At 40.6% G+C, this 25,243-nt stretch overlaps 1 protein-coding gene across 1 annotated transcript; it reads left to right on the top strand.

Moving 5' to 3' along the window:
* Positions 1-4,762: 4,762 nt before the first annotated feature.
* LOC113427793 (solute carrier family 22 member 6-A-like) lies at positions 4,763-24,627 on the top strand. Its single transcript, XM_087943789.1, has 10 exons — positions 4,763-5,952; positions 9,952-10,055; positions 12,176-12,330; positions 15,481-15,649; positions 17,590-17,713; positions 19,938-20,053; positions 21,593-21,807; positions 22,825-22,933; positions 23,471-23,674; positions 24,459-24,627. Exons 1-10 carry the CDS (start codon positions 5,557-5,559, stop codon positions 24,553-24,555), a joined length of 1,689 nt encoding a protein of 562 aa, XP_087799915.1. The 5' UTR covers positions 4,763-5,556; the 3' UTR covers positions 24,556-24,627.
* Positions 24,628-25,243: the final 616 nt, after the last annotated feature.

Consider the following 25,243-nt stretch of genomic DNA (forward strand, 5'->3'; position numbering starts at 1 on the left):
GGTACAGGAGAGCATCTTCCAATATTTGAGGGGCTGCCCCAGAGAGGAGGAAGGAGGTCAAGCTATTTTCTAAAGCACCAAGAGGCCAGACAAGGAAGAATGGATGGAAACTGAACAAGGAGAGATTCAACCTGGAAATAAGGAGAAACTTTCTGACAGTGAGAACAATTAATTCATGGAACAGAAGTTGCCTTCGGAAGTTGTGGGAGCTTCATCCCTGGAGGCTTTCAAGAAGAGACTGGACTGCCATCGGTCAGAAATGGCGTAGGGCTTCCTGCTTGGCCGTGGGGTTGGACTAGATGACCTACAAGGTCCCTTCCTACTCTGTTAACCTGTAAACACACTTCCTGTATGTTTCTATTGCTCATCCATATTTTTAAGCGATGCAAAATGCTTGTATTAAACTGATTATTTTTTATCCTTTTTTTTTCTTCTTTTGCAATTGCAACTCTTTTAAGGCCAGCCTCTCTCCCCAGCCAGATTTGAAACGTGGCACCCTAAAAACCCACTGCTTGAACCCCGAAGCGCCCCTGTCTTTGGGACGCCGTTGTGCAGCTGCCCCTGACTTTTGGCTAAAGGACATTCCAGTTTATAAGGTGGACACAGACTGTCCTCCTGTCTCTTCTTGGGGGTTTCAAAAAGTTCTGGCTGGACGTTTGAGAGCAGAGTCCAAAACATTCCAGCCGAGCCCCCTCCCCCCCCCGGTCCGTCCATCCGTGCCATGTCATGGCCAACCTCGGCCGCTAATGAGCTTGTCCTTGCAACATGTTGACATTTCATTAGACAGGCGTCTTGGCTGCAGCCATACGGTGACTTGCAGGCTGCTGGGTCCCTGGTTGAAGCCTCCTTCTTCCCCCCTCTCCCCCCGCACCTCGGGGGGAGGAGAAGGGGGGTTTGGCCAAGCTGGGCGGCGAGATCGAGAGGATGATCACGCCAAGTTGGTTTTCCGGGTCCCGGCACCCGTGATTATTATGACGGTTCTCCAAAGCACCAGAAAGGCAGGAGAAGAAACGATGGTTGGAAACTGATCAAGGGGAGAAGCAACCTGGAATTAAAGGAGAAACTTCCTCATAGGGAAGACAATTAACCAGGGGAACTCCTTGCCACCAGAAATCGTGGGCGCTCCATCGCTGGAGGTTTTTAAGAAGAGGCTGGACAGTCCCTTGTCTGAAATGGTGTAGGGTCTCCTGCTTGTGCAAGGGGTTGGACTGGATGACCTCCAAGGTCCCTTCCAGCTCTATTTCTAATTTTTCTATTTCTATTATTTCCTATTCTCTTATTTCCTATTGTATTCTTTTTTTAAATTCTATTCTATTCTAAATTCTATTCCTATTATTCCATTCTATTCTATTCTGAATCCTATTCTGTTCTATTCTTAATTCTATTCTATTCTTAATTCTATTCCTATTATTCCATTCCATTCTATTCCGAATCCTATTCTCTTCTCTTTCTCTTTCTTCTTCTCTTCTCTTCTATTTTTAATTCTATTATTCTATTCTATTCTATTCTATTCTATTCTATTCTATTCTATTCTATTCTATTCTATTCTATTCTATTCTATTCTATTCTTGGAGCCGAACAGGATGTGCAATAATCAGAAGCGACAATTTTCCCGCAAGATGATAAACAGCATAAGAGCCATCCTAATCATAACAATATTATGCATTGGCTAAGTGGTAAATAGAATATAATTTAAATATGGGTTGTCCTTGACTTACAACAGTTCATTTCGTGACTGTTTGAAGTTATAAAGGCTCTTAACAACCACGTGACTGACTTTATCAACTGCAGCAATTCATTTAACAACTATGGCACAAAAGGTCATAAAATGGGGCAAAATTCACTTAAATGATTCGCTTAGCAACAGAAATTTGGGGCTCAGTTGTGGTTGTAAAGTCAAGGACTACCTGTGTCCCAGGTACAATTCCCGACAGACTTTGCACCCACTGAGAGACCTCAGTTTGCATTGGCAGTGTCCTTTGGATTCAGGATAATGGGTGATGTAGTCCTTGACTTATGACTGGTTGCTTAGAGTCCCTTCGAAGCCAACAACAGACCACCAAACAGACCTGGATTTGAAGGCCTGATGGTTGGGCCTTCCTGCGGTCATGTGGTCGCATTTGGGTTGCTTAGCAATCGATCTGCATTTATGGCATCCCACAACCTCAAATTACGACGGTTTCAATCAATCAATCAATCAATGAGAATAGAAGTTGAAGGGACCTTGGAGGGGTATTGTTTGCCTTATCGGAATCTGTGTTTTTCTGTGGAATTCCACACTTCCTCAGTCAGTTTTTTGTTTTGCTGGAAACTAATATTTATTTCCAATTTCCCACAAAAACCACTCATTTTGCAGACAATGGTTTCGCTTCACGGCACTGCAAAAAAAGTCATAAAACCAGGTTGGCCACGTCATGACCCACCTAACAACCGGCATGATTTACAACCGGAATTCCGGGCTCAATTGCAGTCGTAAGTCAAGGACTAGCTGGAATGATCACAGGTGTATGCCCAAACATGTCTTTTAAGAGCAGCAAAAAAAAAAAAATATGTTGGCAACCCTTTTTGGCAGCTCACCTCTCTGTCTCGCCTACAAAGGTTAAGCTGCAATCCTGGAAATCTAACCGATTGGAGGAATTTTTTTTTTATTTTTGACGTTTAGTTACCGAACCTGTGATTTCCTGGTGGTCTCCTCTCCCTGTTGAAGCCCAGATGGAGAGGCGCTGCCCCCTGGTGGCTGTAACTCCGAAGGGGCTGGATGGAGCAGGAATTATCAAGGCCGCCCGATGTTAAAAAGACAATGACTCCAGTTCAAGTTTTGCTTGATGATTTCATGGCTTCAAAGAGACAAGTTACAAGTCCTTATTGATGTGCATTAATTAAATGTCTAGGAGATTTAATGGCAGCCAGCCTCCAGAAAAACAAGTTGTGTTATTTTGTAGCTGTGCCAGAAGTAAGCCTTCTTGCCTGGGGAATATATTAAAATATGAATGGCGAAACCCGAGATCCTTCTGTTCAGAAGTCATGTCCCAGCTTAAGACTGGAGTTTTGCTTGTCGTTTGCGGCTTGGCTCGCTTGCCTGAGCCGCCTACAGTTATCTTGTTTTCCTTGGGTTCCTCTTTAATCAATCACAGGGTTGACTTAACAACCACAGACCACCACAAAATAGGTCGTAAATCCAGCTCGGTCATGTGACTGACCCGTTTTATGAATGTCACAAGTTGCTACCATGGTAAAGGGCAGGCTCCTTTACGGTCGTAACTCAAGGACTGCCTTTCTTCTATCCCGTTCACAGGAATACAGCTAATCCTCACTTTACAACCATTCATTTAGTGACTGTTCGACGTTACAAAGTGTTCTGACCAAAGCTTCCTAGACCGTAATTATGCACATGCTTATTTTAAAAACAAGTCTTGTTTTATTGCAACGCTGGGAATTATTTTCATTCCCAGCTGGTAATGAATCTCAAACAGTCCCTCGAGATAAGCACCCACCTTTCTTTCTTGTGAAGCGCTGCCAGTAGTATCAAACAAACTAGGAAAAAAATCAACCAAAGTACAAAGAGCTTCAAGAATGAATCTGAACCGAACGAACGACCTTGCTTCCTGCAAAGGTTTCATCACCTTTGCCTGTCCTTTTTTATACCATATGGGAGGGGCAATCACCTCCCAGCCTTACTCCTAAGTTGCCCCTTTTGTTTCAGCTGCTCTCACCCTCTAGCAGCTCTGCGCATACGCGCCCTGGGAACAGGCTCCCCTTGCTCCTCTGCCTCGCTGGTGCCAGACTCTGGAGGCAGCCCCCCACTCCCAGATGGTCCTGGCCCCATCCCTGCATCGGATGCAGGACACTCATCCAAGTCCTCTCCAGACTCCCTGACTGGTTCATCCCCACTCTCCGATTCCTCTGCCGTCTGCAACAGGCTGCCGGTGAACCACAACACAAAGCACTGGAAAAAAAAGTGACTTATGACCAGTTTTCACACTTACGACCATTGAAGTATTCCTGTGGTCGTGTGATCAAAATTCAGGCGCTTGGCCACAGATTCATATTTATGTCCTGGGGGGTGGGGGTCACGTGATCCCCTTTTACGACCTTCGGACAAGCAACATCCATGGGGGAGAAGCCAGATTCGCTTAACAACCGTGTTCCTAACTTTACGACGGCAGTGATTCCCTGAACCGCTCTGGACGGAAAGGTCACACTAGGGTGTGAAACTCAACAAACATCTCACTTAACGATGGAATGTTGGGGCTCGGTTGGGGTCGTAAGTCAAGGGCTACCTGTATCCTGGACAGAGAAACAGCGGGATTTGAACTCCAACCCCCACGGGAGCAAATAGTGGATGAAGCAGGCTTTTCTACGAAAAATTTTTTTTTATTAAAAAAAAAAACTTTGTTCTTCTATTTTTTTTTCCTGCCCCCCCAAAGTTTACGCCACATTCCACACCCTTAAATTGCATATTTCACCCTTGTTCCTTTCAAGAGTTCATGCACTTTCTTCCCCTTTAACCAATCTGCACCCTCCTCACCCCTGCCATCCTCAATTCCCCCCAGTTTATCCCCCTCCAAACCAGGGTCAAACGTTAACCAAGTCAGCTGCTTGTCGCTTTTCATAAATAATCCACGCAAAGCACCCTTTCCAAACAATTTTGCTTAAGCAGGAAACCGAAGGGCTCAGTAGCTTCCTGGGACTGGGCACAAACGGGGCAGAGAGCGTTTTTCTTTTCGACGCAGGCGAGTGCCAAGAATCTCAATAATTTTTTTTTCCCACCCTTTCTTCATTGGACGGCACATTTCTGGACTCCAAAACTCTCGGCCAGGTCCTCAAATCTCCCCCAGCGAAAAGGAGAGTCAACAGTTGTAAGGGCGAAGGGAGGGAAAACGGGAGTTTTCTGACCCTGAAAAAGCGCACGGATCGGTCCTCTCCAGCATCGCCAGATGAAGCAAGAGATGCTCTGAGCTTTTTAGACGCTATTTTTAAGAAAATTAAGGGCACTCCCTTTAGAAAAAGTGGTTTATTTCCAGCAAACTGAATCTGCTAACCCTAATTCTTCAAATCAAAAAATCCTGGATATTCTTTTCCTCCGGATCTTTGTTTTACAGGAATTCTATTTTTTAAAGTCACTGCCAATCTTATAGTGTTTTTCTTTCTTTTTTTCTCTCTTCTCCATCTCTCCATCTCTTTCTTTTTTTTCCCACCTCTCCATCTTTCTCTTTTCTCTATCTTTCAGTCTTTTTCTCTTCTCCATCTCTCTTCTCTTCCCCATCTTTCTCTTTTCTCTTCTCCATCTCTTTCTCTTTTCTCCATCTTTCCATCTTTTTCTCTTCTCCATCTCTCCATCTTTTTCTCTTCTCCATCTCTCCGTCTCTTTTCTCTTCCCCGTCTCTTTTCTCTTCTCCATCTTTTTCTCTTCTCTGTCTCTTCTTCTTTTCTCTTCTCCATCTCTCCATCTCCCGGCCTTCTGCTTTATGTGAACAGTATTCGGCCCAGGATTAAGATCTGGCCTGTAGAGTTTTTTTTGGGAAAACCCCCCCTGAGGATCTTTTCTAGCTCGCCATGGCTTTTGGGGAACTCCTGGAGCAAATTGGTGGCATGGGACGCTTCCAACTTATCCACACTATGCTACTGACCATCCCAATCTTGTTCATGGCCAGCCACAACCTTCTCCAGAACTTCACGGCCGCTATCCCAGGGCACCGTTGCCAGGTGCACCTCGCCCCCAATGGCAGCGAGTACCCCAATATCACTCATCTGCAAGGCGCTGGCCAGATTCTCCAGGTCAGCATCCCACTGGATAACAAGCAAAAGTTGGAGAAATGCAGGCGCTTCACGGACGCTCAGTGGTATCTCCTCAACGCAAGTGTCCCCGGGGAGAATGAGACCGCAACCGAACCGTGCGCCGAGGGATGGTTTTATGACCAAACTCAGTTTACGTCCACCATCGTCAGTGAGGTGAGTGGCCATCCGGGAGGGTGGTGAACTATGAGAAATATGATTTGGAGGAATAGGGAGGAATAGAGTTGGGATAGGGAGAGATTCTCCGAGCAAAGGTATGTGTCTCCTTGGGTGGAGGACTGATTTTAAGAATCACAAAACATCATAGAACATCATAAGAGAATGGAATGGAATGGAAGAATGGAATAGAATAGAATAGAATAGAATAGAACAGAAAATAGAGAATAAAGTTAGAATAAAATAGAATAGAAGTAGAGTAGAATAGAATAGAATAGAGAATAGTATTAGAATAGAATAGAATAGAATAGAATAGAATAGAATAGAATAGAATAGAATAGAATAGAATAGAATAGAAAATAGAATAGAGAATAAAATTAGAATAGAATATAGAATGGAATAGAAAATAAAATAGAATAGAAAATAGAAGTAGAGTAGAATAGAGAATAGAATTAGAATAGAATAGAAAATAGAAGTAGAGTAGAATAGAGAATAGAATTAGAATAGAAAAGAAAGTAGAATAGAAAATAGCATAGAATAGAATAGAAAATAGCATAGAATAGAATAGAAAGAGAAACAAAAGGAGAGGAAAAGAAACGAGATAGGAGAAAAGAGAAGGAAAATAATAGCATGAAAATGAGAGGAGAAATAGAAATACAGAAATAGAAATATAGAAATAAAACAGAATATAGAATAGAATATAACAAGGATAGAGAAAGCTCGAACAGCATACTTCAAAATGAAAAAGGTCTTCTGCAGTCACAACATAAGCCTAAGATTCGAAATAGTAGAAATAGAATAGATTTTATTATCCCTTTAAATGTACGCTAACCAGCATACATTAAAATGAAATTTCACTGCATTCAGCTCTCAAAGGATCTGCATTATGCATACACATACACAGACATATATGACACAGAGAAACATCACAGCCTAGTTTGGATGTATACATTACATTACAATCTCTTCTTTAAAACTTCCAGTGATGGAGCACCCACAACTTCTGGTGGCAAGCTGTTCCACTGGTTAATTGTCCTCACTGTTAGGAAGTTTCTCCTTAGTTTTAGGTTGCTTCACTCCTTGATTAGTTTCCATCCATCCTTAGTTGTCCTGCCTTCTGGTGGTTTGGAAAATAAGTTGACCCCCCCTCCTCTTTTTGGTAGCCCCTTAAATATTGGAAGACTGCTCTCATGTCACCCCTAGTCCTTTTTTCCACTAGACTAGCCAAACCCAAATCCTGCAAGTATTTCTCATATGTTTTAGCCTCATCCCCTAATCATCTCTGTTGCTCTTCTGGAGAGATTTCAATGCACTAAAAGCATTGAATGCCTCAAGCATGGAAAGAGTGCTTCTGAACTTATACAGAGTTCCCTTCCCCGCTTTCCTCCCTTTAAAAAGTCAATAATTTGTATCAGAAGATTATTTCGTGGCTAGGTTATATAGTCTTTTTAAAAACACGCATGGACAGTTTTGGAATACTATCTTAATGCCTTGGAAAGCATTATAAAGATGAAAGCAACATGAAAAAAAATCCAATTTAATTCCCCAGTGGCTGCCATCAAGATAACATAAACAATTTGGATCAAAGGCAGCCCTCGTTGTACCTGGTTAAATAGATGGAAAGTTATAAAACAGGGCTAAAAAATAATTTTAAAAATTTAGCTGAGGTCTCAAAAGCAACGTCTGAAAATGATTGTCAAAATTTTCCTAATCGTGTCGTCTGACTGCTGTTCCTTTCCTGACCCAATCATGGTTTTGCCAGAGCAAAAAATGCCAAATATTTATTAAATGCAATATTAAATTGCTATTCTAGATGTCTCTTTGGCTGTTTTTCAAATGCAATTCTCCAGGTTTGGTGGTTATTCCTTCAAGACCTTGAAATGAGAAACTGGAAAAAGACAGAACCAAATTGGGCAGAGTTGCAAGTAGGGAGACTGAAATGGATAGATCTGTAGAAAATCAGGAAATGATAAGGATTACAATATTATCTGGACCCCCCCCCCCCCTTTGAAGAAAATCCCCATCGGTCAATTGCAAAAGGCAGCTTGACTTGGAATGGCTGACATCCTGCGACAAGACGAGACGAGACAAATAGAATAGAATAGTAAAATGAGAATAGCGTAGAACAGAATAAGAATAGAATAGAATAACAGAGTTGGAAGGGACTTTGGAGGTCTTCTAGTCCAACCCCTTGCTTAGGCAGGAAACCCTATACCTTTAACACCATCAAACAACCACACTTATGTATCCCAATCCTTGGAAGGATTCAATAAGATGGATAAAAATGCCAGTCTAAACATCTGGCTGGCTGTGTGACCAACCCTAATATTAACAGAGCGCCTTGCTAGGGTTTGAATTCAACTCTTTTGAATGCAGGACTTTCTGCTTGCCCTGTTGTGCCCCCCACTTTAAGAGCCTCAAAATCTAGACAAAAGGTTTTTGCAAAGTTGTGATTGCCACCCTCCAGCCCTGTCCTTAGAAACCTTAAGTCTTAGTAGTGATGAACCGACAGGGAGAGAGAGAGATACAGCCAAGCAACCTGCTGATTTCCTTCCCCCCACCCCAGCAAATAAAGGAGTTAAGTTGCGGAAACCACAGGAAATGTTTTGGGTTGGTGTGGAAATGGGGGGGGGGGGCTTGTCCCCCACCCCCAGTCCTAATGCAATCCAAAGGCCCTGCTGGGCACAGAAAAATCTCAGATCAGTGGGAAATATTTATCTGGCACCAGTTCTAAGAGAAGGACCGGCAAATTTTTCTGCAGAGAGCAAAAATGTTGTTCTCAGCCAGTCTTCCCTCCGTCTTTTCTCTTCCCCGAGGGGGAATATGTTCTATGTGCCCCCAATTTATATTTCTCTTCTTGTTCTCCCCCTTCCTGTCACCTTCCCAAGCTTGCAAAGTCGGGTAACCAGGATGCAACCTTGATTCTTGCTAAATGTGCAAGATTTGCCTGGCGGCGTGTTCGCCCTTCATTCCCAAAAGATCAGCCTCTGAATGGGTTGCACTGGGAGCAAAAATCTGCTTTTTTTGTTTTTTAAAAGATCACAAGAGAAGCAATCAAGTTTCTAGTCCTGTGGCTCCAGAATTCTGGCAGCTGAAATGTTTTGGAAGCTCACTAGGGAGCAATGCAAACATTTGAAAAAAAAAAAAAAAAAAGAACCGTGGTTTGTTTTAAACTCTGAAGTGACGTTTGTGAAATTGCCTGTTCGTTGTAACTTTGAATGCGTTGTTTAGCAACTGGTTGTAAATCAAGGACTACTCTATGCCTGTCAGTTGCAAACATGCCTCTATCTTCACTCCCCGTCCCCCAAGCACACACCACACACCACACACATCATCCATCACATCATCCAGGTCCTGAACACTTCAATCAGGTATGATTCTTCCTCTCTCTCTCTCTCACACACACACACACCTTGTAATTGTGAGGTCCTTGCTGCTCTTTGAGCTTGGCTGTTTTTTTAGAGACATTTCACGACCCAACTAGGTACCATCATCAGTGCTAGAAGAGAATGGGGATGGAGGAGGAGGAAGGGGAGGAAGAAAAGGACTGTGGGGTCTTTAGTGCTCTCTGAGCTTGATGGTTTTCCTTGCTGATGTTTGATGATTATCCAACTACGTAACTTCATCAGTGCTAGAAGGGAGTGGGGACTGTGGAGAGGAAGAGGAGGAGGAGGAGGAGGAAGAGGAAGAGGGAGGAAGAAGAGGAGGAGGAAGAAGAGGAGTAGGACTGTGGAGTCCTTGGTTCTCTCTGAGCTTGATGGGGTTTGTTTGTTTTTTTGCAGACATTTCATTACCTCACTAGGTAACATCATCAAGGCTAGAAGGGAGTGGGGCTTGCTCTCTATGAGCGCTGATCATGCTACCTAGTTGGGTCATGAAACGTCTGCAAGAAAACCACCAAGCTGAGAGAGCTTCAAGGACCCCACCGTCCAACTCTGAGCTGCAAATATTCTTTTCTATTGGTACAGCTTTTAATGAACTGGTTTTCTCCTGTGACAGTGGGACTTGGTGTGTGACCGGCGTAACCTTCGGGAGATGGCGCAGTCCATTTACATGGGGGGCGTGCTGATCGGCGCCCTGGTCCTAGGCGGGCTGGCTGACAGGTATGTTGGTCAGCAGGGGGAAGGACTGGGAGAAAGAGGTGAGTAGCGGGGGAAGGTCAGGGCACCACTTGGTGATCCAATCCCTTTTTTATCCCATCAGTAGGCTTGGAAGTGCAGTTTGGGTGTTGGCCACAAGGGGGAGCTAACTGCCTCTTACCTCTTAGATCTGATTGACACCTGCAAGGAGATTCCTTCTCTTTCGAAATCTGTAGAGATTCTCAGGCATCATCCAAGTCCTGGTTGTCCCAAAGGTGTTTTTTTCAGGAGGCAACCGGACTATTTTGTTTTTTCTTTGAAGAACAGGGTATGGAATAAGAATAGAATAGAATAGAATAGAATAGAATAGAATAGAATATAGAAGAGAAAATAGAATAAAATAGAACAGGAATAGAATAGAATTAATAGAAATGGAAAGAAGAAAAGAGAAGAGAAGAGAACAGAACAGAACAGGAATAGAATACAATAGGAATAAGGAATAGAACAGAATATGGAATAAGAATAGAATAGAATAGAATTAGAATTAGAATTAGAATTAGAATTAGAATTAGAATTAGAGTAGAGTAGAGTAGAGTAGAGTAGAGTAGAGTAGAGTAGAGTAGAGTAGAGTAGAATAGAATAAGGAATAGAATAGATGTAGAGGAGAATATAGAAGAGAAAATAGAATAGAAGAATAGAATAGAATAGAATATAGAATAGAATATAGAATAGAATAGAATAGAATAGAATAGAACAGAAGTAGAATAGAACAGAAGTAGAATAATAATAGAATAGAATAGAATAGAATTAATAGAAATGGAAAGAAGAGAAGAAAAGAGAAGAGAACAGAACAGAACAGGAATAGAATACAATAGGAATAAGGAATAGAACAGAATATGGAATAAGAATAGAATAGAATAGAATTAGAATTAGAATTAGAATTAGAATTAGAGTAGAGTAGAGTAGAGTAGAGTAGAATAGAATAAGGAATAGAATAGATGTAGAGGAGAATATAGAAGAGAAAATAGAATAGAAGAATAGAATAGAATAGAATAGAATAGAATAGAATAGAATAGAATAGAATAGAATATAGAATATAGAATAGAATAGAATAGAACAGAAGTAGAATAGAACAGAAGTAGAATAAGAATAGAATAGAATAGAATAGAATTAATAGAAATGGAAAGAAGAGAAGAAAAGAGAAGAGAAGAGAACAGAACAGGAATAGAATACAATAGGAATAAGGAATAGAACAGAATATGGAATAAGAATAGAACAGAATTAGAATTAGAATTAGAATTAGAATTAGAATTAGAATTAGAGTAGAGTAGAGTAGAGTAGAATAGAATAAGGAATAGAATAGATGTAGAGGAGAATATAGAAGAGAAAATAGAATAGAAGAATAGAATAGAATATAGAATAGAATATAGAATAGAATAGAATAGAATAGAATAGAATAGAACAGAAGTAGAATAGAACAGAAGTAGAATAAGAATAGAATAGAATTGGAATAGAATAGAATAGAATAGAATAGAATAGAATAGAATAGAGATAGAATAGAATAGAATAGAATAGAATAGAATAGAATATATGTAGAGGAGAATATAGAAGAGAAAATAGAATAAAATAGAACAGGAATAGAATAGAATTAATAGAAATGGAAAGAGAGAGAAGAAAAGAGAACAGAAATAGAATACAATAGGAATAGGAACTAGGAATAGAACAGAATATGGACTAAGAATAGAATAGAATTAGAATAGAATTAGAATTAGAAGTAGAGTAAGTGGAATAGAATAGAATAGAATAGAATAGAATAGAATAGAATAGAATAGAATAGAATAGAATAGATTACTTGGAAGGGACTCTGTAGGTCTGACACAAATCTTAAAAAATTGTAAAATTGAGTGCAGTCATATGATGACCCAATCAACGACCATTACAACCTGCAGCCATAATTCGAGGACTCGGTTACAGTCATGAGTCATAATTACAGTCATAAATCAAGGACCTCTATTCTCCCAGAGAGTAATCTGTGTCTCCCAACACACACACACACACACACACACAAACACACACACAAACAAACTCCCATTTTCTTATCAGCATCAGGGCAGTGGATGATGGTCTCTTTGTTCCTCCTGCAGATTTGGCCGCCGAGCACTCGTAATCTGGTCCTTTTTCCAAATGGCCGTGACGGGAACCTGCGCCGCTTTCTCGCCCAATTACGCCTCCTATTGTTTCTTCCGCTTCCTGACCGGCATGGCGCTTTCAGGATTTGGTCTCAGCATTGCCTGTTTGAGTAAGAGGTTCAACCTTCTCTAGAGGATCTCGGGGTGGGTGGGTGGGCTTGAGACAAGGTCAAAACTAATTGACCTCTTGGCCTGCTGGGTGGATCACCGGGCTCCCCCAACAAGGATTTCCAAGTTAGAAACCAAGTTAGAAATTCAAACTAGGGCTGAGAGATCTTTGATCTGACCGTGGTCTAGACTGTTTCTTTTCCTCTTATGAAAAAATATGAAGAACAGTTGGAGGAACTGGGCTTGGCTAGTCTAGGGAAGAGAAGGACCAGGGGGGACAGGAGAGCAGTCTTCCAGTAGTTGAGGGGCTGCCCCAGAGAGGAGGAAGGGGTCAAGCTATTTTCTAAAGCTCCCGAAGGCCAGACAAGGAACAATGGATGGAAACTCATCCAGGAGAGATTCAACCTGGAAATAAGGAGGAATTTTCTGACAGCGAGAACAATCAACCAATGGAACAGAAGTTGCCTTTGGAAATTGTCAAAGCTTCATCCCTGGAAGCTTTCAAGAAGAGACTGGATTGCCATCTGTCAGAAATTATGTAGGATCTACTTGGGTGGGGGAGGGGTTGGACTAGGTGACCTCCAAGGTCTTTTCCAACTCAACTCTTCTCATCTTCTATTCTACAGTATATTCCATTCCATTCTCTAGAAGACCTCCAAGGTCCCTTCCAACTCCGTTCTGTTCTGTTCTACTCTACTCTACTATATTTTATTCTATTTTATTCTACTCTATTCCATTCCATTCTCCTGTTCTATTCTATTCTATTCTATTCTTTATTTTATTCTAATTCTACTCTATTCAATTCTTTCTTTGTTCTGTTCTATTCTATTCTATTCTATTCTATTCTATTCTATTCTATTCTATTCTATTCTAATTCTAATTCTATTCTATTCTATTCTATTCTATTCCATTCCATTCCATTCCATTCCACTCTCTATTCTATTCTATTCTATTCTATTCTATTCTATTCTATTCTATTCTATTCCATTCCATTCCATTCCATTCCATTCCATTCCACTCTCTATTCTATTCTATTCTATTCTATTCTATTCTATTCTATTCTTTATTTTATTCTAATTCTACTCTATTCAATTCTTTCTTTGTTCTGTTCTATTCTATTCTATTCTATTCTATTCTATTCTAATTCTAATTCTATTCTATTCTATTCTATTCCATTCCATTCCATTCCATTCCATTCCATTCCACTCTCTATTCTATTCTATTCTATTCTATTCTATTCTATTCTATTCTATTCTATTCTATTCTATTCCATTCTATTCCATTCCATTCCATTCCACTCTCTATTCTATTCTATTCTATTCTATTCTATTCTATTCCATTCCATTCCATTCCATTCCATTCCATTCCATTCCATTCCATTCCACTCTCTATTCTATTCTATTCTATTCTATTCTATTCTATTCTATTCTATTCTATTCTATTCTATTCTATTCTATTCCATTCCATTCCATTCCATTCCACTCTCTATTCTATTCTATTCTATTCTATTCTATTCTATTCTATTCTATTCTATTCTATTCTATTCTTTCCTATTCTATTCTATTCTATTCTATTCCATTCTATTCCATTCCATTCCATTCCATTCCACTCTCTATTCTATTCTATTCTATTCCATTCCATTCCATTCCATTCCATTCCACTCTCTATTCTATTCTATTCCATTCTATTCTATTCTATTCTATTCTATTCTATTCTATTCTATTCCATTCCATTCCATTCCATTCCATTCCATTCCATTCCACTCTCTATTCTATTCTATTCTATTCTATTCTATTCTATTCTATTCTATTCCATTCCATTCCATTCCATTCCATTCCATTCCATTCCATTCCACTCTCTATTCTATTCTATTCTATTCTATTCTATTCTATTCCATTCCATTCCATTCCATTCCACTCTCTATTCTATTCTATTCTATTCTATTCTATTCTATTCTATTCCATTCCATTCCATTCCATTCCATTCCATTCCATTCCATTCCATTCCACTCTCTATTCTATTCTATTCTATTCTATTCTATTCTATTCTATTCCATTCCATTCCATTCCATTCCACTCTCTATTCTATTCTATTCTATTCTTTATTTTATTCTAATTCTACTCTATTCAATTCTTTCTTTGTTCTGTTCTATTCTATTCTATTCTATTCTATTCTAATTCTAATTCTATTCTATTCTATTCTATTCTATTCTATTCCATTCCATTCCATTCCATTCCATTCCACTCTCTATTCTATTCTATTCTATTCTATTCTATTCTATTCTATTCTATTCTATTCTATTCTATTCTATTCCATTCTATTCCATTCCATTCCATTCCATTCCACTCTCTATTCTATTCTATTCTATTCTATTCTATTCCATTCCATTCCATTCCATTCCATTCCATTCCATTCCATTCCATTCCATTCCACTCTCTATTCTATTCTATTCTATTCTATTCTATTCTATTCTATTCTATTCTATTCTATTCCATTCCATTCCATTCCATTCCATTCCATTCCACTCTCTATTCTATTCTATTCTATTCTATTCTATTCTATTCTATTCTATTCTTTCCTATTCTATTCTATTCTATTCTATTCTATTCTATTCTATTCTATTCTATTCTATTCTATTCTATTCTATTCCATTCTATTCCATTCCATTCCATTCCATTCCACTCTCTATTCTATTCTATTCTATTCCATTCTATTCCATTCCATTCCATTCCATTCCACTCTCTATTCTATTCTATTCTATTCTATTCTATTCTATTCTATTCCATTCTATTCCATTCCATTCCATTCCATTCCATTCTATTCTATTCTATTCTATTCTATTCTATTCTATTCTATTCTATTCTATTCTATTCTATTCCATTCCATTCCATTCCACTCCACTCTTATTCTATTCTATTCTATTCTATTCTATTCTATTCTATTCTATTCCATTCCATTCCATTCCATTCCATTCCATTCCATTCTTTATAAGTTAATATTACTAACACTATTAAGAAAGGAAAGGGTCTCGCATTAAGTTGAATTGGCCACCGTGAGTTTTCTTGCAGGGAGTTGGCTTGACCCTTGACCCTCTTCCGCTAGAACTGGTGCAGAACTGGTTTCTCAAAACGGATTCCTTCTTCTTTTTCCAGCTGTGGAATGGATCCCCACCCAGTACCGTACCATCACCATTGCCCTCACTGGGTTGTCTTATACTGTGGGGCAAATCCTCCTCGCGGGCTTGGCCTACTCCATCCGGGACTGGCGTTGGTTGCAGGTGGCCGTTTCGGCTCCTTATCTGGCCTTCCTGCTTTATTCCTGGTACGTGTGGGGGATGATGGGGGATGTGATCTGCGACACCCTCCCTCCTTTCCCAGAGGGCTGAAGTTTCAGAAGAGGAAAAGGCGTTGGCGACAAGCAAAAGAGGAGAAAAAGGGAGTTGTGGTTCTGCGCAGAAGAGCACAGAGAGTCCTCGACTTACAGTAGTTCGTTTAGTGACCGTTCCAAGTTACAGTGGCACTGAAAAAAGTGACCGTTTTTCAGAGGGAGTTATCTCCAGGTGGTCTCCTTTCCAGAAGTGTCACATCTTGGCTAACACAAGGTTGTCCACAGTACGACACATCAATGCAGGGTCCCCTGTGGGGTGCGCTGTATCTGAAACAATAGAGGAGGTCCTCGACTTACAACCACAACTGAGCCCAAAAATTTCTGTTGCTAAGCGAGACGAGGGGTTGGACTAGATGACCTACAAGGTCCCTTCCAATTCTGTTTATTCTCTTATGCTTATTCCACACTGTTGCAACGATCCTTGTGGTCAGGTGATCCAAATTCAAATGCTTGGCAATTGGCAGGTACTTTTTATTTTTTATTTATTTTATTTATTTTGATTTGTCAATCGTTTACAAGAGAATAGGTATAAGTATATACATAGTTATGAATACATGAAATGGGTACATATAAGAAAAATAAAAGAAACAATAGGACAGGGAGGGTAGGCACGTTGGTGCGCTTATGCACGCCCCCTACAGACCTCGTAGGAAAGGGGTGAGGTCAATAGTAGACAGTCTAAGGTTAAAGTTTTTGGGGTTCGGGGAAGAAACCACAGAGTCAGGTAGAGTATTCCAGACATTGACCACTCTGTTGCTGAAGTTGTTGTATTTCCTGCAATCAAGTTTGATGCGGTTAACCTTGAGTTTGTATCTATTGTGTGCTCTTGTGTTGTTATGATTGAAGCTGAAGTATTCATTGACAGGACATTGCAATGTATGATTTATATACCATACTTAGATCAGACCGAAGGCGGCGTAATTCAAGATTTTCTAGGTCTAGAATTTCAAGTCTGGTGGCATAAGGTCTTCTGCAACGAGTAGAGGAGTGGAGAACTCTTCTTGTGAAATATTTCTGGACTTTCTCAACTGTGTTAATATCAGATACGTCATGTGGGTTCCAGACTGATGAGCTGCATTATGTATTATTATGTATTATGTATTATTATTATATTATGACAGTTGCGGAGGTCACACGATCCTCTTCTGCGACCTTCCGACAAGCGAAGTCAATGGGGGAAGCCAGATTCACTTAACAACCGTGTGACTATCTTAAAACAACTGCAGGGATTCGCTTAACAACGGTGGCAAGGAAAGGCGCCAAAGGGGGATAGTCATTTAACAACCGTCTTGCTTAGCAACCTAAATTTTAGGCTCAGGGGTGTGGCTGTTAAGACTGCCTAGAGCAGTGATGGCGGATCTTTTTGTTGTGGTGTGCCGAACGCGTGTGCATGCCAGCACCCACAATGCAACATGCCCCGCCCCCCCTGCACATGCGCGCACAACACCCCTGCCCCGCCCCTTTACCTGCATTGTGCATGCGCGCACCTCCCAACTGATTTTTGGCCCTTTTGAGGCCGTTTTCACCCTCCTGGACGCTCGAGGGAAGCCTTTGTAGCCTTGGGAGGCTGAAAAACCTTCTGGAAATACGGGAAGTGCCGAAACGGGCCCATTTTTCGGCCTCCCGAGGCTGCAGAGGCTTCCCTCGAACCTCCAGGAGGGCAAAAATGGCCTCAAATGGGCCGAAAATCAGCCGGGAGGTTCGCGCATGCACCGTGCAGGTAAGTTTGGCTGGGGCTCACGTGCCTGCAAAAATGGCTCTGCGTGGCACCTGTGGCATGCATGCCATAGGTTCACCATCACGGGCCTAGGGTTTTGGCAGGTAGACTTGATAAACCTGTGGAACTCATGGCCACTTGGATTTCTATCTTGCAGGTGGTATGCTGAATCGGCTCGCTGGCTGATCCAGTCCGGCCAGACCAGTAAGGCGGTTGATGTTCTCCAGAGAGTGGCCAGGATCAACAAAAAGGAGGAAGCGGGTGCAAGAATCACCACGGAGGTATGGAGGAAACGAGGAGGGGAAAACTCACCAAGCCATTGGGGAAAAAAATGCCAAATCTTGGAGGTTGTTCAGATTAGGAAAAAATAAAGAAGCATATCTGTCATTCAGGGTTGAAATGATTCTTGATGCTCTCTGTCTTGCAGATGTTTCATTACCCAACTACGTTACTTTATCAGTGCTAAAAAGTGATAAGAGCAAACCCCACTCCCCGCTAGCACTGATGATGTTACCTAGCTTGGTAATGAAATGTCTGAAAAAAACCACACCAAGCTCAGAGAGGATCAAGATTAGGAAAGATTCCATAAGAAAACTAAACTAAACTAAACTAAATTATTGTGGTAGGCTGCATTCACACAATCATGTAGACCTGATTATTTTTCTCCCTGCCCTCTTATACCACACTGAGTTAGGGAGAAGCTAATCTGAGCCTCTTCTTAACACTATCCTGTTTTCTAGGGCTTAAGGTATAATTCTCCCCCTTTTTTTCTTGTAACTCCTTGAATGTTTCCTTTTCATGACTCTAGTGTTTCTTAATCTCGGCCATTTTGAGATTGGGGACTTAAATTCCCAGAATTATCCCAGTCATCACGGAGTTGAAGCCCATACATATTAAAGCATACAAGCTAGAGAATTCTGGGAGTTGAAGAACACTGGCCATCTTAAAAAACACTGGCTAGGGAATTTTGGGAATTGAAGTTTATATCTATGTAGTCAATAAGTTGACAATGACTCAATGGCAATGTAATCAATCAATCAATCACCGTATCAAATATCTACCTCGGAGAGGAATACCAAGGTATTTTGTGTTTATTCCACTCTCTTTTTTTAAAAAATAAAGGTTTGTATTAAAGTTTATAAGTACAAAGAGAAGAAATTAATGCAAACTTGGAAAAATATAAACTGTAAAAAAAGGAACAAACCAAAAGACAGTTAAAAAGAAGTAAAAAAAATTTTAAAATATATAAATGACAGCAACTATCAACAATTATGTCACTTCACACCTTTTCTAGTATTTCAGTGTTTTCTCCTATCTCATTTCTTATCAGTAAACTAATTGTAAAAATCTCACTACTCAGTCCCAATCAGCAAAAATCCTTTAAGAGCATCCAGAAATAGTAACACGCATATTTTTACCTTAGTCAAATCAATCCACGTTGTATCCCAACTTTGTATTCCCTTATCGAAGTGATAAGCGAGAGATCAGAACGAGAGGACCCGAATTCATTGGTAGCCTCACACTGCAATAAACAAGGATATATTCAAATATATAACGTATATTCAATTTCGTAGCTACTAAGATTGTTGGCAGAACAGGGACAAAAACATCCAGGGAAGTGATTGAAGCCTGGGAAATTGGCCCCTTGTCAATCAACATGAGCGCTGATTTATCAGCAGCTCATCGAATACTTAGGAACTGAATGTGCAGAAATGAGTAGATTGACATTTGCTATCAGAGAGCAAGAAGAAAAAAATTGGAATTTAGTTTATCAATGGCTAGATAAGAAAATAGAGAAATAAAATATATTATAAATACAACATAACAGTAAAGATAATACAATGTAATTGATAGGTTATAATCAATTATTGTGAAGTGAATGACAATATGAACTAGGTTTTGTGAAAGTTGAGATTTGCTTGAAAAGGATGATGAGAATCTGTAATTACAGTCTAACAACGATTTGATAATAGTATGATATTATGCGGATAGTAGTTTTATACATTATGAACTTGAACATAAAATTAAGGAGGGAATGACTGTTGATATTGTGCACAAGAGATATGTACCAACCGACACACTGTATAATGGAAAGAAGATTTTATTTTGTGTTTTGTGCTTTTGTGTTTGTTTATGTTTGTTGTTAAAAATAAAAAAATTTACACCCCCCCCCCAAAAAAAAGTATTTAGGAACTGAGCACAAAGAAACAACAACTAACAGCTTAATAGCCCAGCCATCCACACCCAAACCAACACCTGAAAAACTATACACAACAGACAAGTGCAAATATTGCACACAGAATAGCCCAAAACACACACACTGCTACCGAGAAGTTCCTTGAGAATGAGTGCCAGCACAAGTCCGAAATTCAGAAGATTAAAACTCTGGTCCCAATGACGGAAGCAGATTGGACCCTGCAACATCCTCCTATATTCTCCTTCATTCGCCATAAGTTTCTGCTCCTCTTATACTTTTTCACCCGCATTTTTTCTTCCTCCTGGTAGGTTCTGCTTTCCAGCATGGAGAAGGAATTGTCTTCGTGCAAATCCAGGTACACCATCTCTGACCTGGTGCGCACCCCGACCATCCGTCGCATTTTCTTCTGCCTCTCCATGTTGTGGTAAGAGCGTCAACCTGAAGGATGGCGTCCTTTGAGAAACCATTTCCTGTTGGTCAGTTTTCCAGGAACAGAAAGAGGGAGGGGTATGCTCTATATTTGAAAATCCCACCCCCCCCTTCGACCCACAGTCAAAAGTAGGAATAAAACTACTTTCTGGGGCAGCTGCTTTAAGCTTTTTCAAGGATGAATTGCTTTCTTTTGCGAGTGTCCACATCGTAGTGAGCAATGAATTTAATCTTTCTTTCTTTCTTTCTTTCTTTCTTTCTTTCTTTCTTTCTTTCTTTCTTTCTTTCTTTCTTTCTTTCTTTCTTTCTTCCTTCCTTCCTTCCTTCCTTCCTTCCTTCCTTCCTTCCTTCCTTTCTTTCTTTCTCTTTCTTCTTTTTGTTCTTTCTTTTTCGCTCTTTCTCTCTCTCTTCGTTTCTTTCTTTTTCTTTTTTTTTTCTTTCCTTTCTCTCTCTCTCTTTCTTCTCTCTTCCTTCTTTTTGTTCTTTTTCTCTTTCTTCTCTCTCTCTCTTCATTTCTTTCTTTCTTTTTTTCCTTTCCTTTCCTTCTCTCTCTCTCTTTCTTCTCTCCTCATTCTTTCCATTCTTTCTCTCTCTCTCTCTCTTTCTTCTCTCTTCCTTCTTTTTGTTCTTTTTCTCTTTCTTCTCTCTCTCTCTTCATTTCTTTCTTTCTCTTTTTCCTTTCCTTCTCTCTCTCTCTTTCTTCTCTCTTCATTCTTTTCATTTTTCTTTCTCTCTCTCTCTTTCTTCTCTCTTCCTTCTTTTCATTCTTTTTCTCTTTCTTCTCTCTCTCTTCATTTCTTTCTTTCTCTTTTTTCCTTTCCTTTCCTTCTCTCTCTCTCTTTCTTCTCTCTTCATTCTTTTCATTCTTTCTTTCTCTCTCTCTTTGTTTCTTTTTTCTTTTTCTTTTTTCTTTCCTTTCTTTCTCACTCTTTCTTTCTCTTTCTTCTCTCTTCCTCTTTCTCTTTTTTCCTCCCCCCTTTCTTTCTTTCCTTTTCTTCTCCTCTTTCTTTTCATTCTTTCACTGCCCATCTCTGCAAATGACTCTCACAGCTCAACAACATATATTACAATGGAAATCTTACAAGAATTTCAAATCAATAAAAATAATTTTTTAAAAATCATTAAAACGATTAAAAAACATTAAAATGTCTACTATAATTGGCAACCTTGGCAAGATTCCCTCAAGAACCACACCATTCCTACTTATACCTACATACCTACATTCACTTAGCGACCGCTGCAAATAAAAAAAATCATAGTTAAATTGAGTTGGTTGTGTGAATGACCCGATCTTTGGCTGCATTAGGGTCATAACTCGAGGGCTATCTGTCAGAAGAGGTGGTGAGGGCCAGAAACATGAAAAACAAATGAATCAATCAATCTCCCTCTTTTGAGGTGGATATCTTCCCATTTGTTTTCTGTGGTTTGGTGAGGAAGTCAGTCTCTTGACTGACAATGGTATTTATACCACAAAATCGTCAGCGCTCTAGGAAACAACAACAACCCAGAACAATTGTGGTTTTGTGTACTTCAGGTTCTCTGTCAGCTTTTCCTACTATGGGCTGGTCATGGACCTCCAAAATTTTGGGGTCAGCATCTACCTCATCCAGGTGATCTTCGGAGCGGTGGATTTTCCCGCCAAATTGATCGTCACGATCACCATGAGCTACATTGGACGGAGGGTCAGCCTCACTGCCTTCCTGGTGACTGCCGGCGCCATCATCATCACCAACGTATTTGTGCCCTTGGGTAGGTACACCGGCTGGTCTGCCTGTTGTGTGTGTTGCTTTCCTTCGTAGGAAGACACCTGAGGAGGCTGCCTCAGGTGTCTTCCTCAGCAGAAGGACCAGCAACCTGTCCCGAGGACTTGGACCAGACCAGGATGAGTTTCTCCGCTGAGAAAGCCGAATTGTAGCATGTTTAGTCAGGGGTGTCCCATCCAGAAATCAGAATTGTATATTTTAAACCAGTGTTTCTTACCCTTGGCAACTTTAAGATAGGTGGACTTCAGCTCCCAGAATGCCCCAGCCAGCATGTTTTAAGATGGGTGGACTTCAGCTTCCAGAATGCCCCAGCCAGCATGTTTTAAGATGGATGGACTTCAGCTCCCAGAATGCCCCAGCCATCATGGTTTTGAAGTCTGCCCCTCTTAAAGTTGCCAAGATTGAGAAACATTGCTCCAAGGATTCCATAGAAGAAGAAGAAGAAGAAGAAGAAGAAGAAGAAGAAGAAGAAGAAGAAGAAGAAGAAGAAGAAGAAGAAGAAGAAGAAGAAGAAGAAGAAGAAGAAGAAGAAGAAGAAGAATGTCAAGACAAAGCAACCTCTCCACCAAAGCAATTTGAGAGTACAATACGTCTCCATTGCAATTTGAGAGTACAATATCTACGAATATACAAAAAAATACATCCAACACTGACTGTAATGCTTTGGTATTGATATTTAATCTCAGAGCTGTGTCATTAAAAGGAACACAAAGATCATTTAGTCCATCCTCTTCAAATGTACAAGAAAATCGACTAAAATACCCCAGAGAGGTGGGGCTAAAACCGGGCATGGCTTGCTCTTCACAACTGTCTTGCTTAGCCACATAACGTTTGTAAAAGTCGTGTGACCTTGGGGAGGCTGCCACGGTCAAAAGTGTGAAAAGGGATCCTGTCACTTTTTTTGCCGGCGCTGTTGTCCCTTTGAACGGTCACTAAATGAATTGTTGTAAGTTGAGGACTTCCTGGAGTTACATTACAGATTCTCTTCCTTTTCTTCCTCCAGAAATGCAGACGCTACGGACGGTGCTGGCTGTCATCGGCAAAGGGTGCCTCTCGGCGGCTTTCAACTGCGTCTTCCTCTACACAACCGAACTCTACCCAACCCCTGTCAGGTGAGGAGAGTTTAGTTTAAAGCCCCCTCTGGTTACTTTTGGAACAGTAACTCTGGGGCAGAATTCCCCCCCCCCCAAGGATTCTGGGTTCAATCCCCCAAGTCTCCAACTACAGCATTACAGTCAGTGTTGGATGTATTTTTTGTGTATATTCGTAGATATTGTACTCTCAAATTGCAAATGGAGAGGTTCTTCTTCTTCTTCTTCTTCTTCTTCTTCTTCTTCTTCTTCTTCTTCTTCTTCTTCTTCTTCTTCTTCTTCTTCTTCTTCTTCTTCTTCTTCTTCTTCTTCTTCTTCTTCTTCTTCTTCTTCTTCTTCTTCTTCTTCTTCTTCTTCTTCTTCTCCTTCTCCTTCTCCTTCTCCTTCTCCTTCTCCTTCTCCTTGACTTACAACCATTGAGAACAGGGGTGGCGTGGTGCTCAGAATGCAGCATTGCAAGCTAATTCTGGGGAGGGGAAGGGGTCTCAGGTCCCTGGACCCCTACCCTCCGCCCCAATCTCACTGACCCTTTGCAACCTTTTCCTTTGCCCTCCCCAGGCAGACGGGGCTGGGTTTCGGCAGCACGATGGCCCGCGTAGGGGGCATGGTCTCCCCACTGACCAAGATATTAGAGGATTATTACTCCTTCCTTCCGCCCATTGTGTACGGGGCGTTCCCCATCACGGCCGGAATTATCGCTTGTCTTCTGCCGGAAACTTTGAACGTCCCGTTGCCGGATACGATCGAAGACGTTGAGAATAGGTGAGTGGCGAGCGTTGGGGTCACGTTTGGTAATCTGGGCCCAGCGGAGCTTTGCAAATTGTTTTTATTGATATCACTTTTAATTGCCTCTTGACTAGATGGATGGCACATAAATCGAATGAATGAATGAATGAATGAATGAATGAATGAAACTGTTAAGTAAGAAGATAAAGACTAAGATATGTTAAAATAAAGGAAGTTCTTGCCTGGGGAATTCTGGGAATTGAGTCCACAAATGCTGGCTGAGGAATTCTGGGAGTTGAAGTTCATCCATGCTGGTTGGGGAATTCTATGAATTGAGTCCACCTATGTTGGCTAGGGAATTCTGGGAGTTGAAGACCATCTATGCTGAATGGGGAATTCTGGGAGTTGAAGTCCATCTATGCTGAATGGGGAATTCTGGGAGTTGAAGTCCAGAGTTCTATTGTCCACCATGTTGAATAGGGAATTCTGGGAGTTGAAGTCCATCTATGCTGGCTGGAGAGTTCTGGGAATTGTCCACCTATGTTGGCTAGGGAATTCTGGGAGTTGAAGTCCATCTATGCTGAATGGGGAATTCTGGGAGTTGAAGTCCATCTATGCTGGCTGGAGAGTTCTGGGAATTGTCCACCTATGTTGGCTAGGGAATTCTGAAGGAATTCTATGAATTGAGTCCACCACCTATGTTGGCTAGGGAATTCTGGGAGTTGAAGTCAATCCAGTTTAATTATTCAGTGTTGATTGCATGACATGATGGAGATGGTTTCCAGCTGACCTACTATTTATTCTTCCCTTTAAACCTCAGATCCAAAAAGACGAACAAGAAGAACGAGGAAAAGATTGTCCAGGAGAAAATCCTGCTTCAGAAGCAGGAAAAAGTTTTGTTCAAAGAGACTTGCTGACAATTTGATTCTGGAAATAAAGTTCTTAAGAGCTCATTTTTGAACGTGCGCTTCTGGACATGTATTTTCATTTTTTAAAAAAAGGAACCTTGTTTTCGTTCTTTTTTCTCTTTTTCTTGTATTTTACTGGACCCCCCAAATCAAGGATGGGTGGTCGCTGAGCTACGCCAGCCTCAATGGAGGGACTCATTACTGTAATAATAAATATGGGAAGGGTCTTCTGAACATGTGCAGAGTGTATTTCCAAAAACAAACTCTTGGATTGTCAGGGATTCCTTCCTTTAGACAAGAGCTCCAAACCACAATATTATTTTCTGCCAATTTTACCTTCTTCTTCTTCTTCTTCTTCTTCTTCTTCTTCTTCTTCTTCTTCTTCTTCTTCTTCTTCTTCTTCTTCTTCTTCTTCTTCTTCTTCTTCTTCTTCTTCTTCTTCTTCTTCTTCTTCTTCTTCTTCTTCTTCTTCTTCTTCTTCTTCTTCTTCTTCTTCTTCTTCTTCTTCTTCTTCTTCTTCTTCTTCTTCTTCTTCTTCTTCTTCTTCTTCTTCTTCTTCTTCTTCTTCTAACTGGGATTTTCTCAAATCACGGATGTAGAAGTTTTTCCTGATCTTGTTTACCTGCTTGTAATAAAGTGGTTTATTTTTTTTGCAATTTTGAAGTTTGCACTGGAGAGCAAATTCTGATCATTTTAC

The sequence above is a fragment of the Notechis scutatus genome, chromosome 14 (assembly GCF_049901735.1).
Source record: "Notechis scutatus isolate UNSWTSFEM ecotype Mainland chromosome 14, rNotScu1.2, whole genome shotgun sequence".
In the NCBI taxonomy this organism is placed as follows: Eukaryota; Metazoa; Chordata; class Lepidosauria; order Squamata; family Elapidae; genus Notechis; species Notechis scutatus.